Source organism: Phalacrocorax aristotelis, chromosome 16 (genome assembly GCF_949628215.1).
Source record: "Phalacrocorax aristotelis chromosome 16, bGulAri2.1, whole genome shotgun sequence".
Lineage (NCBI taxonomy): Eukaryota > Metazoa > Chordata > Aves > Suliformes > Phalacrocoracidae > Phalacrocorax > Phalacrocorax aristotelis.
In genome coordinates this window covers 5,589,614-5,606,501 of record NC_134291.1, presented here as the reverse complement: position 1 = coordinate 5,606,501, position 16,888 = coordinate 5,589,614, and the positions used below count along the sequence as shown (strand labels likewise).

Below are 16,888 nucleotides of genomic sequence, written 5' to 3'. Positions count from 1 at the left end.
TGGCCAGGGGAGCCGCAGGGGCTGCCTGAGCCCCTTCATCGTGTGCCTGGCTTGGCACCTGGCTCTTCCCAGCCCAGGCAGGGCTGAGAGCAGGCAGGGAGCATGGGGCAGCAGTGGGACCCCCATGCCCAGGCCAGGGTGTATTTTGGGATGCAGACGAGCCCAGAGGCCTGTGTACGTTCCCATGGAAACCCCACTCTGTTGTTGGTTCTCCAGCCAGACCAGCAGTCAGCTCAGAGGGAGCCAGCAGCTGTGGATTCCTCACTCCTTCCATCAGCAGCTCCACGCCAGGCTGCACTGTGCCCTAGTCCCCCTCCACCCAGCTTGCCCATCTCACCACTCCACCTTACCCACCGGTCAGGCCAGGGGTCCTGCTGCCCTACCAGCCAGCAGCACCCCAAGCCTTGAAAGACGCAGACCCTTTACCCACCCCATAGGACCCCGCAAGGTAGCAGCCTCTCAGCCTCTCCCGCTGCCCCACAGCCCCTGCCTGCCCCTGCCTACTCCAGCAACTACCTGGGGCTTGGTCCTGCGACCACTGGCCATGGTGTGGGGCAGAGGTCTTGCTGCCCACACAGAGGCGGATGTTCAGTGTGGAAACACACACACACCCCCCCGGTGCATTTCCACAGCCTGGGAGGAAGTTTTCATCCTGGCAGCAGCAGCTGGAGCCCGAAGAAAGTCTTGACATTTCAGAGGAAGGTTTCAAACAAAGCTGCGTTGCTGTGGCAATGGCAGCCGCAGGCCCCCCCGCCCCATCCTGCAGCTGGAGACATGGCCAAGGCAGAGGGAACTGCAGCCCAGCACCGGCACTGCTGGGGCTGCTGGGTGGGCAGACGGCAGTGGGCCATGTCCTGCAGCCCCAGACCTGCCCCTGTGCTGGTGCCAGAGGGTCCACTACCAAGTGCCGCCTGTGCCATCCCCGGTAGGGCTGTGTCTGGGGCGGGCTGAGGGTGCTGGTACACAGGCAGAACCCATCCTGCTCCTTCCCTGGGATCAGCTCTCTCTCGCTCCCCGCCAGTGACCCTGGCCTGGGCCCATGCTGCACTTGCACATGCATTTGCAGGGAGCAGCAAGGAGGCTGCCACCGGCTGTGGTCACTGCTGGGCATGGGCATGCCGATGGCACGTCACGGGAGGTCCCTGTGGGTGCTCCGGGCAGCAGGCTGCCAGCTGTCTTGGGTGTGTTTGCCCAGCACAGTGCAGAGTCCTTGGATGACCCTGGCAGAGCAGCCGTGGGCAGGTGCCAAACCCTAGCCCTGGAGCATCCCTTGGCTTCGCATCAGCCCTGGCCTCGGCCCCGGCACAGGATCAGGCAGTGGTGGTGCTGCGCATGCAGCTGGGGACAGGGCTCCGGGACATGGGACCCTGTATCCACATGGCTGGTGCTGCTGCTCCCAGTCTCCTAGTGTGGCCCTGCCTGCCTGCCCCCTCCCCACCAGTGCACAATGCCGGGGTCCCAAAGATCCCCACAAGCCTGGTGGGCTGTGTCTGTCCCACAGCTCCCAGGGTCCTTCAGCAGAGAGCAGCTCTGGCCTGTGCCGGGCAGCCTGGGGGTGATGGGCAGAGGCAGCAGTGTGCTGGGCAAGGATGGGACGTGTGGCTGGCAGAGGGCATAGGTGGAGCATCTGTTGCCTAGAAGACCCAAGGGCCCCATATCAGCATTTAACGAATGGGAATGGGAGCGCTTTACTGTAATTCCAGCAATTATATTGTTCATCCTTGGCAGCCGACACCAGCTGGTGTCCAGTGCCACGGGATCACAATAAGCCACCTGGCACGGAGACTTGGCAGTGTGCCGTGCCGCCGGGCAGCCAGCCAAGGCAGGGCAATAAAGGGCTGCAGAGCAAGGTGTGAAGTACGGTAAGGGCCCGCCCCTGGAGTTCCTGTCACCGGCACAGCCCCAGCGCACAGGTGCTGGTCAGGACAACCCCAGTGCCTAGGAATGCCTGCCAAGTCCAGCAGGACTGGGGATCACCAGCCCCGCGGCTCCAGGGAGCCGAGCTGTCACCTGGTAGGGACCTGACAGCCTCTCCGCACCATGGCAGCCCCTGCACCCATGAAGCCTTGCTGGGGCGCTGAGCTGGAGCTGCCAGCAGCAGGATGCTCCAGGCAGTGAGTGGTGTGGAGGGCTTGGGGCAGCAAGGTGCCAGCAAGGTGGAGGGGAGCCCCCGCTCACTTGGCACAGGAGGTGGCTCAAGGACAGGGCTGAGGCTGCACTCAAGGGCCTGTAAGCCCTGGTAACCCAGCATCCAGCCCAGCCAGCATCTCCCCAGCCCCTGATCACCCATTGCCGCTTCCAGGCAGGCGCTTCCCCCAGGCTCTCCTTCCTTGCATTGCCCACCCACCGTGGCCCAGCTGCCCCATCCACCGGGTGGTCCCCACTGGTGCCCAGGGCTGCGCGGGAGCAGGGGACAGTTGGCACCCAAGGGATGGGAGTGTGAGCCCTGCTGAGTCATCACTTCACTGTTCTCGTTTTTCCATGGTACTGTTGTGCAGTTTGCTGGAAGCCAGCTAAAAGCCATGACTAATCTGTTCTCAAAACAAGCACAAAGAGAGCAGGGAGGTTTGTGCAAACCCCGCGGGGAAGGGGGGGTGAATCACAGCACAGGGCTGGGGGAGGCGAGCAACCAGGAGCAGCTGGGATGCCCAGCCAGGGAGCAGCCCCGCCAGCAGCACCTGCACTGGGTGCAGGGGGTGGACACAGCCCAGGACTGGGCAGGGGCTGTGAGGACCCCCGAGCTCCCCTCCCATCCCCTCCCCGCACAGTGCAGGCTGGGGTGCAGGCAGCACGCCGGGGTGGGGTGAAGCAGGCAGGGCAGCCAGGCGTGGGCCATTGGCACTTGGAAACACACGTGCAGTCACCAGGGTTAGGGCTTCCATCCTGGTCGTTTCTGCCCTGCAGGGAAGCCACTGCCAGGGAGGCCAGGATAGGAAGCGCAGGAGTTTGCTCTGGCCGGAATCGGGCATCCATTGATTTGCTGTTATTAAAACCAGAGCTGCTGTCGGGAACTCTGCAGCCTGGCTGCCCTTGCACACGCTTCCTGGAAAGGGCCGTCCTGCATGCCCCCGCCGGTGGGGGACGGTCCCCCCAAAGCACCTGGACGAGGCACTGGCCTGTACAGGGTTCCGGTAGCAGCCAGAGCAGGGGAGGCCCCCGCAGGGAGGGGAGCTAGGGAGCCTGTTCCATGCTTGGCGCCCAGCAGTTCTCAGCCCCAGAGCCCCCAGCCCTCCTCAGCTGGCCCGGTACCACCAGTGCTGCCCGTGGGGCTCAGGGCAGCCCTGCCACCCCACAGCGGGTGCTGGTAGTGTCGAGGGCGTACCATCACTCACTGCCCCTTTTGTCTGCTGGGCTGAAGAGGGTTTACTGGAGAGGCAAAGTCATTGCTTCCAGTGGGGGATGAATCACCCCTGTCAGGAATTCTGCCCGGGGGCTTTTCTGTAAGCGCATGGAATTTCGACACAGCCAAGGGCTGAGGCCACCGTGCCCTCCCGGCCGTGCGGGTCCCTCCTCCTTGCACAACCTCCCGCCGGGGTTCCTGTTCCCAGCCTTGGCCCCACAGCCACAGCAGCTGCCAAGGGGCACAGGCACAGGCATCCCGATGGGACGGTCCCTGCCCACAGTGAGGGAGCCACCAGAGCTGGTGACATGGACAGGATGAGCCTAGGTTCCCAGCATGGCATGGCTATACCCACCCACAGAGCTGCATGGCTGCCCCAGCCATAAGCAGGTCCCTGTGGGACCATGGGCTTGATGGTGCCACCTGTGCTCAGCACCGCAGGTCGGTGGCTGCTGGCGGGCTGTCACTGCAGCAGTTGGCTGTGGTTCAGAGCCACCAGCTGTGCTTGCACCCACAAGCAGGTGCCGACAGAGGGGAAGTGGTGGATCCCAGTCACAGTGGGCACTTCACCTCAGCAGCAGCATCTTCCCTCTGCCCTGACCAGGCACATCCCACTGGCAGCACCCCCAACTGTCGGGAGCAGAGTGGAGGATGTTGATGGAGTGGAGCCGTGTGGCCATGGATGGAGGGGCAGCTCCTGGCAGGAACTCACCCACTGCCCCTGCCCATCCTGGTGCTATCCTACTGTGGGGTCACTGCAAGGGGACACTGCTGACCTGGGGTGGGACACCAACAGCCCAGGGGCTGCCCTGGCATGGGCTTCTGCAGCCCCACGGCCAGGCTACAGCTGGAGGGGACACAGGGAGGGTGCTGGAGGCTGGGGGCTTTCCTGGCAGCCAGCAGTGACCCCATAGGAGCCGAGCCAGTTGGTGGGGCCTTGCCAGGGCTGGGGTTTCTCTCGGTTTCCACACGCTGCAGAAACTTTCTTTCAGAGCGAGAGCAGAGGGGTTTCTTATAAGGGGGGAAGCACACTCAGAGCAGGAACTGAAACATCACCTTTTAGACTGGCAGCTCTTCCCCAGGCCAGCCACCCAGCACAGCCTCATTGCTCTCCTGGCAGCTTTGCAGTAAAGGGGGCTGCTGGAGAGGGGGCTGACCCTGCCCCACACCCAGCCCAGCCCGCCAGGGCCCAGCGTCTGCTCCAGCTGTGCGCACAGCATGGCCCCACTCTCTCCAGCATCCTGCTGCAGCCCCCGCCTGCACAGGCTCGTCCCATGTCACCCCTGTGAGGGCCTCCACAGAGCCTCAGCCCTACCGTTCCCCATGGCCAGGGCAGACCTGAGCCCAGCCCCACAGCCCCACACCCCCCTCCTTCACTCAAAGCCTCTGCTGCCCAACCAGCCCACTCCCCCTGGGGGGCTCTGCTGGCATGCTGGGACCCGCCCTGGGGACAGAGCAGGGGGACACGGTGGTTGGCACACGGGAGAGGTGAGGGAGCTTAGGCAAACACACCAGGCAGATGAAAGCAGCAGGAGCCCCTGTGAATGAAAGTGAGCCCCAGCCCAGGCTGCGGCCGCACTAGCTGCACCGTGGCGAGCATGGTGTGGGGGGACGGGCTGTACCGGTTCCCCAAACAAAGAGTCCCACAGGTGAGGAGAGCAAACAGCCGGCTGCTGGCTGCCCCACAGGGCCGGCACTGGCGAGGCGAGTGCATTGTTGTGGGAAAACAGAGATAACAGGTCCCACTTCCCGGAGCCTCCTTTCCTGGACATAGGGCTGCCAGGAGCAAAACATGTGAGAGCCTGCTCCCAGGAGGCCCTTCTCGATGTGAATATCCTCTGTGCCCCGCTCCAGGCATCCCAGCAAGGCTCCCAGTCGGGCATGGCCCCACATGGCCAGCGTCCCCAGTGGGAAGGCACAGCTGCTCCAGGCAGGGCAGCCCAGCGCTACGTGGGGGTCGCAGGACTCACAGCCTTTGCAGCCTCCCTGTGCCAGCGGCAGCCGGGCACATCTGCAACAGGCAGCTTCAGCGCAAAGAACCCACGTGCAGCCGTGCCACCACGGCGCTGCTTCCCGGCAGGGGCCAGCCGCCGTGCGTAGCCACCAGCCACAGCTGCAGTGATGCTTCCCGGAGGGTTGGGTAATTTGCCTGCCCTGCTTTGCATGCCTGAGGCTGCCCCAGGGGCAGGGGGACACAGGGTGTATGGCATGGCCAGTGCGTGGGGAGGGGGGGGCACAGCCACTGGCCTCACCTCAAGGCAGGGCAGGCAGAGGGCAAATCTGCCCCCACCCCAGCACACTGAGCACCCAGCAGCCTCTCTGGGTCCGGGGGAAGGGAAGTGGGGGATGTGGCAGTGGATCAGGACACAGCAGGACCTTGGCTGTGGGAAGTTGCTTTATTTTGCTTTACACTTTCTGCCATTCCTGGAAACAAACAGCTGGAGGGGCCGCTCTGACCTGCCTGCTGGGAAGCAGCCATGGTCCCCTTGGCCCCCTTGGCCCCCGCCCCTCTCTGCCCTGCCAGGACGCTACACACCCAGGGGCTGCCTGCAACTCTCCAAGGAGCCGCTCCTTGCCCAGAGGGGGTCCCATGGCCCCCATGGGGCTGTGGCTGCTGAGCCCAGCCTGCCCCCAAAACCAGGAGCAGCTCATCCAACCACGCTAAAACCAGGGGGACATTCATACCTTGGTGTCACAGAGCAACCCCAGCCCCACAGGCTGGGACGGTTGCTCTCAGCCCCCCTTTTCACTGCATGCAGCACTGGTGAGCACATGGGCTGCAGTCCAGTGCACGGAGGCTGAGCAGCTCCATCCCAGCCCTGAGCTGCCTGCGGGCTGCGGTCCCTGTGCACCAGGGCTGCGCAGCTCCATCCCAGCAAGCCCCACACATTAGCACCAGGTTGATTTATAGAAATCCAATGGCTGGGGCTGCCAGTGCCTCCTGCCAAACCTCATTAACGGCTGGCCTGGGAGCAACGCAAACAGCTCGTGCAGCGACAAGGAAATCCTTGTTTAAGCATTTCTGGCCATGCAGGGCCCTTCCCCTCACACCCAGGGGAGGAGGAGGAGGTGCAGGCCACAAGCCCCAAGCTGGCACCACCTTGGCTGCCATGACGAAGGAGATGCAAGGGGACGCAGCAGGGTCTGTACAGGGAGGAACCCCCCAGGACGGGCTGTGAGCTGTGAGGGAGTGGGAAGCCACAGGGACACAATGGGGTGCAGAGGGCTCCCATGCTGCAGCACCAGGGTCTGCCCTCCTTGCACCACCACAGCGGCACTGGTAACCAATGGGGACATGAGGACACCGGGGTGCCAGGAATGGACGACCAAGGGCTGGCTCAGAAGTGCAGCACTGAGCTGACAGCTTCAGGCTTTGTGGCTCACTCCTGCCCATCTGTGCAGGGCCACTGGCCGGCCCTCCTGTGCTGTGCCATGCCAGGCCATGGGGCAGAGCTTTGCCAGGGCAGACCAGGGCTGTCCCGGAGGGATTCACCAGTCCACTCTGTGCAGAGCAGCCTGGAAGGAGCTTCTGCAAGGGGCTGGAGCAAGATCCTGCCTGCCCCTCAGTGCCCCCTGCTCCCACCCACACTGGGTTTTCCACACAAAGTGCTGGCTGTGGGCGCAGTGAGCTCCAGGCATATAGAGCTGCTGGGAGGCTATGGGAGCTGGCGCCGGCACACCTGCCCTGCGGCAGGCACGGGGCACCAGCACGGCTGGCCTACGGACCTGGCACCGGCAAGCTCCAGAGCAGCCTCAGCGACCTGCATCCGCCTGCCCCATGTGTGGCTCAGGATCTATTTCATCATCTGGAGAAAAGCATTTACTGCCAATAAACGGGCTAATTAATTCTCCTCAAAGACCTCTCAATTATTCATCTCGGGCCACAGAGAAAACAATTACAGCGCTTACCTCAGCCCTGGCTCGGCCAGTGCAGCAGCCAGCATGGGGCCAGGGCTGGCGGCAGGCAAGGGATGGCCAAGGCCGCCCAGCACAGCCCCTGGCACAGAGCCCCAGCTCCCAGTGCTCAGCTAGCCCCGGCTCTGCCCACCTGGCAGGACCAGCCCTGCGATGCTCTGGGGAAGGGCTGCTGACCTGGCACAGCCACCCAGCCCAGAGCCGTCGCCAGCAGTGGTGCTCTCCCAGGGTGCCTCTGAGAGCTGCTCCCAGCACCAGGACTTAAGAGCAAGGGGACCCACCTGGCCCCCTGCACCACTCCTCACCACAGGGCACGTCCCATGGGATACATGCAGCCTCCTCACATGCAGCTGAATCCATTGCATCTCATTCACCGAGAGCACAGTAGCAGTTTGCTCCCTCCTCACCATCCACCTGCAGTGGTGTCCTCTCCCCGTTCTCACTGAGCAGCCCAGCCACCCTCCACACCTCTGCGCAGGGACCCACGCCTTTGAGCCATGGCCAGACACAGCTGTGGGTGCCTGCTGCCTGCTGGGGCTCAGGCCGCACACCACACAAGCTGGCTCCCAGCACCACCCAGTCCCATACAGCACATCACTTCTGCTCATCCAGGGACAGGCAAGACCCTATCCCACCTGGGGACCCAACCCTCTGCCCCGCAGCCCCAGGGGCAGGCTGTGCTTGGGTCCCCTTTGGAGAGGGGCTTTTTTCCCAGACCATTCTCCATCTCCTCAGCACTTGGGATCCTCCTTCTGCCCCATGGTGGGGTTCAGTCCCTGCTCCCTCCACCTCAGCTGCACCTTGAGAAGGAAAACCCTCTGCGCCACTGGCAGTGCGAGCTCGGTGGTCCTTTCCCACGGCATGGCCACACCACACCTGGGCAGGATGTGGGCACAAAGGCCGCCTGGGGCCGGGCTCCATGTCAGCTCTCTCCCACCCGCCTCCCCCGTGCACGGCGGGTCAGGCTGCTCTAGCACGGCCACCCTGCTGCTCCCCGGGACCACCCCCAGGCCGCCCCGGGGAGCGGGGGCATCGCTGACCCGGGGCGGGCGGCCAGAGCCCCCTGCACGGCTCCGCGGGGGTCCCGGCCCCGGGCTCGGAGCCACCGGCCGGGGCAGCGCGGGGGGCCCCGGGCGGCCGCGGGGCCGGGCCGGGAAGGGTTAAGGGCAGCCCGCGCCCCCCCGGCGGCCGAGGGGCGGGCCTGTCGGGAAGCCGGGATTTCTGCGGTGGTTTTACTGGAAAAGTTGTTGCCGGCGGAGGGAGGGGTCACCCGAGCAGCCCCGGCAGGTTGGGGACGGGGGGGGGTGGGGAGGACCGGCACGCACCGCACCTCCCGCCAGCTCCGCTCCCGGGTGCCGAGCTGGCCGCAGCCCCGGGGGCCGGCAGCATCCACCGGGCTCCGGGCTCCGGGCTCCGGGCTCCGGCCGGCGCAGGGCTCCGGCCGGCGCAGGACTCACTGCCTGCGCTGCCCGCACTGCCGGGACACAGCACACGGCTCACCCCGGCTGCTGCCCGGAGGCTTCCTCGGCACCCCCGGTGCAGGCCCTGCGCGTGGCTCCCGCAACTAGGGCAAGGATGCCCCTGGCCAGCCCAGGGACCACGGTGGCCAGCTGCTGCCCAGCCAGGGGCTCTGCCCACTGTGTCCTCTGTGAGTGCTCCATGGGGAACAACCAGTCCTGGACCACGGCAATGGCAATCACAGCCGAACCTCGCGCCACATTTGGCCGGCCCCACCAGTTCTCCTCTGGGCAGTCCCACCCCACCAGGTCGGGGCTGCGGTGTCTGCTGGTCACGTCCAAATGGGGCCATCAAGGGTTTATTCTGGGCTCAGCCTTGTTTGGATGCTATGTGTGTGAGCAGCTACTGGTGCACACCCCAAGGAGCCCAACACACCAACAGCGGTGGCAGGCTAGGGCTGGCAGAGAGGGCAGCACCATCCCTCGGCACTGCCTCTACCCCCAGCACAGGCTGGCACTGGCCGCAGCATGGCACAGCACGCTGGAGGCCTGGCAGGCTGAGCCAGAAGCCCAGCACGTCCCAGTGCTTCCAGGCATCACTCTGTGGTTCCCGACAGTAGGAAATCACTTGGCTCTGCGGCTCCTACCCTCCCAGGGATGATTGATGGTGGCTCCCCCCTTCCCCAGGTGGGAGCAGGGCCCTCCAGGCCAGCCAGCCCCAGCCAGCAGGACGAGCTATGGCAGCCTGCAGCACAGGCAGCATGGCCATGGGGCTACCCAGGAAGAAATAGCCCCAAGCTCACGGCAAGTGCTTCAGGGTTGCCAGCAGGCCCTGCGGCCAGCCCCAGTCATAGGACACAAGACACCCATGGTACTGCATGCGCCACCGGTAGTCCAGGGCCCGCAGCTCCTGGCTGGCCCAGCCCAGTCCCCCGGTGCAGCCATGTGTGCCTGGGGTAGCTCGGCCCCAGCCCGGCCATGGCGGAGGAGGCACAGCCATGCTGGCCTCCTCCTGGCCCGCAGCCCCTCCTGAGGCACCCACAGAGGGGGTGCATGTGGGGGCCCAGCCCTATGGCTGGGGTCTAGGACACGCAGCCAGGCAAGCAGGCAGGGCCTGGCAGCAGCTGCTCGCAGGGCTGCATGTGGGGCCAGGGGCAGGGGGAGCCCAGCCGGCTCCGGGAATCGCCCCGGCAGCTGCCAGGCTTGTGGCAGGGAGGGCGGGGGGAAACACGATCCTCCCCGGCGGGACCTGGGCTCCACTCCCTGGCCAGACCTTGGCTGCTAATTTTAGCCCTGGGGAGGCACCACTGGAGCATCAGCTCAGCCCACCGTGGCTGCATGTTCGGTGGGGCCGGGAGCCACCGGCCAGCGCTGGCAGGTGGCAGCTGTGGGAGCCACAGCGCAGCCCAGCCCTGGGCAAGCCCCCAGGCGAGCCCCCCACAGCTGCTGGCCGAGCCGCCAGCCAGGCGCCTGCACTGCCCTCCCGCTGCCCACACGCCTGCGGCCTTGGCTTGGCCAGCCCCACATGTGGGCACGAGCCCTCCCGTGGGCTCCAGTGCTGGCCCCATCAAGCCCCCACCAAGGCCCTGCTGGGCCCTACATGGTCAGGGAGGATCACTGAGTGCTGGCGGCTGGGGGAGACCCCTGAGGCAAGGGGAAAGGTCCCCTAGGGTCTGGCAGGACAGGGGGACTTGCAGAGGCAGCCCTGCCATGCTGCAAGGTCCTGCAAAGGATGTGGCTACCTCCCAGCAAAGGAGCCCTCTGCATGGCCGTGGACCCCAGGCCCTGCCCAGGCTGGTGGGGGGGCTGCACAGCGCAGAGCCTTGAGCGAGCCCCCTCATGTCTCTGAAACCAGCGCTTGCCGGTGCTGAGAAGAGATGCACAGCCAGGACGGGTGCTCTCCCCACACTAGGCACAGTGCTGCAGCCAGCCCAGCAGCCCCGTGGGACACCCAAGGGCCACCCGGCCACCCCAGACAGCAGCAGCAGGAGCAGACAGGTGAGCAGCTGGGGAGGCCGTGGCCCAGGGATGCTCCAACCAGCTGGCTCTTCCCGAGAGAGCAGAGAGCAGCTCTGGAGCCTGCCCTGCCCCAGGGCAGCTGCCCCAGACGTGGTGGAGGCCCCAGCCCAGGGCCCCATGGTTGCACTTCCCCCCAAGCCCTTCACCTGTGGTGTGACCGGCCAGGCTGCCCAGCGCTTACTGGAAGAGGAAGCTGCTGGGAAGGCAGCGCGTGCAGCGGGGCAGCTTTGGGGAGGAGAGGTTCGGCTCAGCAGCCGGCAGAGCTCGGCTGTCCATACTCCCAGGTCCAGGGCCAGTAACGGGAAGTGTCTGCTCTCAGTGACGGTAAATCAGATCGGGGAGATTAGAGGCCTTTTTGCCTAATCATGAGCAGCTTGAAGTTGGAGGACAAGTTCCTGGAACAAAGAGGAAATGGAGGCAGTAAATAAAGAAAAACTGTTAACATGTGGCCCTGCGTGTGAAAAACGTCTCCATGAAGGACTGTTTATGGCTCACTCATCTGCGGGGCTGACAGCACGGGCTGTGGTGGGAGGTGGTGATGAGGCCCCGTGCGCAGGGGTGCAGGCAGGGCAGCAGCCATGCAGGCAGCCAGCTGGGGCAGCTGTGGGGGGCTCTCAGTTGGGGGGGCGAGGGCTAGGGGGGCTGGGGCTGTGTCGTGGCTCATAACGGATGGAGGAGGAAGGCAGCAGCATAGCAGGGGCTGTGGCGCAGGCAGCTGGACCAGCAGTGTCAGGGAGGATGCGTGCATAGGGAGGCAGCGGCATGGCGCATGCAAGGGAAGAGGTGCTGGGCAGGCGGGGCCAGGCAGCATGCGGCCCCCAAGGGGAAGGGGGGCACCCGAATGCACCTGCCTCACTGCTCCCCCTGCAAGTGTTGCAGAGCTGTGCCCCCCTCCCCACCTGCAGCATGAGGTGGGCATGGCCAAGGCTTTCCCAGAAGAGCACCATGGTCGTGGGCTAGATCCCCCCCACAGAGCATCACCAGCCCAATGGGGGGAAGGCTGGGGGTCTCACTGCTGCACCGGGCACATGCTTCCCTGCTCCAGGGCAGCGGGGATTTCTGCCAGGAGCCAGGCACTGGTGGGCCCCCTCCTCGGTGCAGGCAGGGAGACGACACCAGCGCTGCTGCAGTACGTGCCTGCCCACGGTGCCACAGGACAGCATGTCAGCTGTTTCCAGGGCAGACGCAGCCAGAAGCCAGAGCCAATTCCTAGCAGCAAGGTCACCCCGTGCTGTCCCTGCTGGCAGCGGAAGCAGCATGGTGGGAGCCATCGCCATTCAGCACGCGGCGCCATGGGCCTGCGGAAAGACTCGCGGATCCCTGCGGAGCCATGGCCGTGGAGGAGCACACGGCCTCGTGCCAGCGCTCCCTCCATCAGGACGCCCGGGACGGGCGCTCCCAGCAAAGCGAGGGGCCGTGGGACAGCCGGAGGTCCGGTGCCAGCACCCACCCGTGTCCCCCAGCGCTTCCGCCTGCCCCCACAGCGTGACTCGGGGGTGCAGCCGGCAGAGGGCAGAGGCCGGGCAGGACGGAGAAATGGGGAGAGTCTGCAGGGGCGGCTCTGCGGGGGCAGCCCGGGACACGCTCGGTGCCCACGCACGAGCCGTTGCCCCGTGTCCGCCCGTCCCTGCGGCTCGGGCAGCCCAGGACTGCGGGTCCCAGCCCCCGCCCCACCTGCGGTGTGGGACGGGGCCGGCCGGGTGATCCCGCCCCCGCCCGGGAGCCCTTGCGGCGGGGCGGTCCCGGGGTCCCGGCGATGCTGGTGGCGCGGGGGGCGGGAGGGGCGCTGCGGCGGGGTCGGTTGCCCGCGGCGGGGGCCGGCGCCGGGGCCGGGGCGGTGAAACCGCGGGTCTCCCCCCGCCCCGTTGGGCGCCCACCGCGCACCGTGGATCTGCGGAGCGACACGGTGACGCGGCCCTGCGTGGGGATGCGCCGCGCCATGGCCCGGGCCCCCGTGGGCGACGACGACTACGGGGAGGACCCGACGGTCAACGGTGGGCGGTGGGGACGGGCCCCCCGCGGCCCCGGGCCCGGCAGAGACGGGGGGCCGCACAGCCCCCCCCCCGGTGGGGTCCCTGCCTGCAACCCCCCCAGCCCAGAGGGCAGCTGGGATGGGGAGTCCGGAGCGGGGCTCCTCCAGGGCTGGGGGCGGCAGCCTGGACCTGTGGGGTTCCCCACCGTCCCCCCCGTGCCTGCCCAGGGCCAGCAGACGCCCCCTCCCCAGGACCCCCGTGCTTCTTCCCCCTGCAGAGCTGCAGCGCCTGGCCGCAGGGATCCTGGGCATGGAGGCAGCTCTTTTTGTGCCCACGGCCACGATGGCGAACCTCATCGCTGGTGAGTGCCCAGGGCTGCACCAGCCCTCCTTCCCTGTGCCCTGGGGCAGCCAGGTCACAAACCAAGGGACAGGTTTATGCCCCCATCCCATGGAGGGTGCAGAGCGTGAGAGCAGCTCTGCTCCTCCCCGGGGCCCTGAGGAGAGCCCCGCTTCTGCTCAGGAAGCTGCCCAGAGGGCCACAGACAAGAGCTGTGGGCAGCAGATCCTTTCTGACCCGGGTGTATCTCCTGGCCCCTTCCTTGGCCCTCTCCACCTCAAATCTGTAGCAGCATGATCCCACTCAGACCCCAGAGATGCTCCCTGCTTCGTGCTGCTGCTGAGCAAACCCCCCTCCTTGGGTCTGCTCGTCCCTGTTTCACAATCAGCTTCCACTCTGCTGTGTTAACCTTTACCTTGTTTGCTTTCCTGCCCTCCTGTGAGCAGGTATCCGCTGTGGGAGCGTGGGCCCCACTCCAGCCCCAGTGATGTGCATGCACCAAGGAGGGTAGGCCATGCCCCCCCCAGATGCCCTCCCACCCCCAGCTGCTGTGGTCAGCCCCAGTCCAACAGCCCCAGCACCTTGAGGGACAGAGCAGATACCCCGTGCCTGCACGAGGCTGCTCTGCTGCGGCACCACTGTGCTGCATGCCCAGCCTTCACATGCTGCAGCCGCACAAACTGCCAGAGCACAGGCAGCCCATGGGCACCCCAGCTGAGCCTGCTGCCCACCCACACGCGCTGCCTGCTGGGTGCTGCCCACAGTGCCCCCTTCTCATGGCCTTCTCCCTCCCAGTGATGTGCCACTGCCAGCGCAGGGGGGCTCAGCTGCTCCTGGGCCGGGACGCCCACCTGCACGTCTACGAGCACGGCGGGGCTGCGCAGGTGGGTGCTGTGGATGGGTGGGCTACAGCCTGGGCTGGCAGGGCCTGGTGGCACTGGCAGCGCAGGCAGGGACAGGAGGGTGGCTTGCTGCTGCCCTCCTCTGGCTGCCGGGGCCGGGCTGGGTGGAGGATCCCTTGCTGGGCTGCAGCAACAGCATCACCCGGATTGCCCCAAGCCACAGCCTGGAGCACAAATGGGGGCTAAGCGCACCCAGTGCAGGGCAGGAGGGGACAGAGGGGCAGAAGGCTGGGTCCCCCATGCACTGCCACCATCTGCCATCAGCTCTGCTCTCTGCCCTGTCCTGGGCACAGGTTGCTGGCGTCCACTCCCAGGTGCTGCCGGACCTGCCAGATGGCACCTTTGACCTGGACCAGCTGGAGCTGACCATCCGTGAGGCCCACGGCAGCCGGTACCATCCACGCCCCGAGCTAATCTGCCTGGAGAACACGCACAGCTCAGCAGGGGGCCGGGCACTGCCCCTCACCTACCTCCAGCAGGTAGGAGCTGTCAGCGTCCCTGCCTGGGCGCAGGCAGCTGGACCTGGCAGGATGGCACCGTAGGGACACCAGGGCCTTGATGAGGATCTTGGAGTGCAGCCCATGTTGGCACCAGCTGCCCCCCCCGGGCTCAGTGCCTTCAGGGGCCCCTCCTGGCCCAGCTCCTCCTCTGCCTCCCCCCAGGTCCGTGGGCTCGCTGACTGCTATGGGCTGCAGGTGCACATGGACGGAGCACGGCTGATGAACGCGGCGGTTGCCCAGGATGTGGAGCCAGCTCAGATAACCCAGCACTGCGACTCCGTGTCCCTGTGCTTCTCCAAGGTGTGCTCACATGGGGAGGGGGTCCCTGGGGCCAGATTGGACCAGGACAAGCTGGGGCCTCGCCTGTTTCAGGCTATAGGGCTGCATTCCCAGCTTGCAGGCTGGGGCATCCCTGGGTACATCCCCAAGAGGGGTACGGGCAGCCCCCGGGGCAGCTCGGGTCACCCCTCTGGTGGCTCTGCAGGGCCTGGGCGCCCCGGCTGGTGCGCTGCTGGCTGGACGCAGGGACTTTGTTGCCGAGGCCTGGCGTGTGCGGAAGCTGCTGGGCGGGGGGATGCGGCAGGCAGGCGTGCTGGCAGCTGCTGCCCGCCTCGGGCTGGAGCACGCAGAGGCAACACTGCGCAGAGACCATGACAACGCCCGACGCTTTGCTGAAGGTATCTTGGGGCCCCTCGGCACGTTGGGAGGTATGGACGCCTGCAGCCTGACGCTGCTTTCCCTGCCCGGCTGAGCAGGTTTCCACGTGCTACCACATAGCTGGGTCCTGCCCTGCCCGGCGGCTTGGTCCGGGCCCAGCCTTATCCCCCTCTTTGCTGGCTGGGCACACCGCACCCAGCACCACCCAGCACTGCCAGGGGTAACAGCAGTGCAGACACCTTCCCCAGGCAGCCGTGCTGGATCTCCAACCAGGCGAGGATGCTGCTTGGGTCTGTGCCTGGCTAGAGTGTCGGGATGATGCCATGCCTGTCCCTGTGGTGCCTGCAATGACACTCATGCTGCACAGCCAGGAGGGCAAAGGGCCCCTCCTTCAGCTGGAACCTGGGGTAGGGCTTGGGCAGTGCTGCAGCCTCCTCTCCTGGGAAGCCGGGCACTTGGCTTGCAGCCTACCACCCCTGCCTTCCCCAGGCGTCCAGGAGCTGAAGTCGCCCCTCTGCTCCGTCAACCTCTCGGCAGTGGAGACAAACATCGTGATGGTGAGCATCAGGGGGAGCTGGCCATCCCCCGCAGAGCTCTGCGAGCACCTGCGGGCAGTGAGCAAGGAGGAGTTGGCTGAGACCGGCCAGGCTGTCAGCGTCCTGCTGTTCCCCTGGTCGGCAAACACCGTGCGTGCGGTTTGGCACCGTGATGTCTCAGCCCGCGACACCGAGCTTGCAAAGAACAAGCTGGAATTTGTGGCCAGGAAGTGCCAGGAGAAGCTGGCCCTGGGACTCTGCCCAACTCCTCCGAGTGCCGGGGGAGCCTGAGCATCGTCCCAGTCCCAGCCCAGGGACAGCTGCCTCCCCCTTGGTGCTGCAGGCAAGCTGGCGGGCTGGGGCAGCTCTCCCAGCCCTGTCCTGGCAGCCAGCAGCAAAGGGGCTGGGACTAGCCACAGTGTGCTCCAGGCATGTTCCCAACCAGCTGCACCACAACATCCACCCCCGCATGAAGCCCTGAACTTGCAGCTCCAAACTAACGTGAGCCCAGCCCTGGGGAGACCCCAGCCCACCCCTCCCCCAGTGAGAGCACTGCACCTCCCAGAACAGAACGCCTTTGCAGACATGCCTGGAGGGACAGAGGGAGCCCATACCTCACACCCCCACCCAGACCACTCCGAGGCAGCATCCCCCATGTTGCTAGTCACCCAGCAAACATCCTCAGAGAACCCTCTAGTCCTCTACAGAAACTCTGTTTCTGTAACTTGGGTCCTGCAGACAGCACCCAAAAGCAGAGCCAGACACCCCCTGGCCCCAAACTGCACCTGGCCCATGTGCACCACACATGCGCAAGGATACTGCAGCAGGGAGACAGATCCCAATGGATGGTCAGGGCACAAAATAAATGTATTCTGGCAGCACTGTGGCTGTGCAGAATGTTTTCTTCCAAGTATGTGCCTCCCCTGACCATGTATCAGGGACATCATCACAGCCCAGAGGTCCCCATTGAGGGACGAGGTCTCCTGAGGATGTGGAAGCCTGGCCCAGACAGCTCCCCAGTGTGCTCCTCCATCAGTGCCATCCACAAAGGCTAGTGTTACCCCAGTCCCAAAGCCTCCCCACAGCCTTTGGCAGGCTCTCTGGGCTTCCCTGTCTGCTGAACCTGTCGCTTTCTGGGTTGGACTTTGCCTGTGCAAAAAATTAGGCAGGGCTTAGTGGTGCGCTCCCCACTGCCAGCACAGAAGAGCCCAGCTGCAGGTCAGGAGCTCTGCGCTGGGAGAGATTCTCTC

At 65.8% G+C, this 16,888-nt stretch overlaps 1 protein-coding gene across 1 annotated transcript; it reads left to right on the top strand.

Annotated features, from left to right (window-relative positions):
• The first annotated feature begins 12,451 nt into the window (after positions 1-12,451).
• Positions 12,452-16,516, top strand: LOC142065214 (uncharacterized). Its single transcript, XM_075111160.1, has 7 exons — positions 12,452-12,725; positions 12,982-13,065; positions 13,839-13,927; positions 14,239-14,424; positions 14,608-14,745; positions 14,930-15,122; positions 15,592-16,516. Exons 1-7 carry the CDS (start codon positions 12,488-12,490, stop codon positions 15,927-15,929), a joined length of 1,266 nt encoding a protein of 421 aa, XP_074967261.1. The 5' UTR covers positions 12,452-12,487; the 3' UTR covers positions 15,930-16,516.
• The last annotated feature ends 372 nt before the right edge of the window (positions 16,517-16,888 follow it).

Coding starts and splice junctions, on each gene's coding strand:
- LOC142065214 (XM_075111160.1), top strand. CDS start 12,488: ATGCTGGTGGCGCGGGGGGCGGGAGGGGCGCTGCGGCGGGGTCGGTTG. Junction 14,746..14,929: donor TGTCCCTGTGCTTCTCCAAG/GTGTGCTCACAT, acceptor GTGGCTCTGCAG/GGCCTGGGCGCCCCGGCTGG. Junction 15,123..15,591: donor CGCCCGACGCTTTGCTGAAG/GTATCTTGGGGC, acceptor TGCCTTCCCCAG/GCGTCCAGGAGCTGAAGTCG.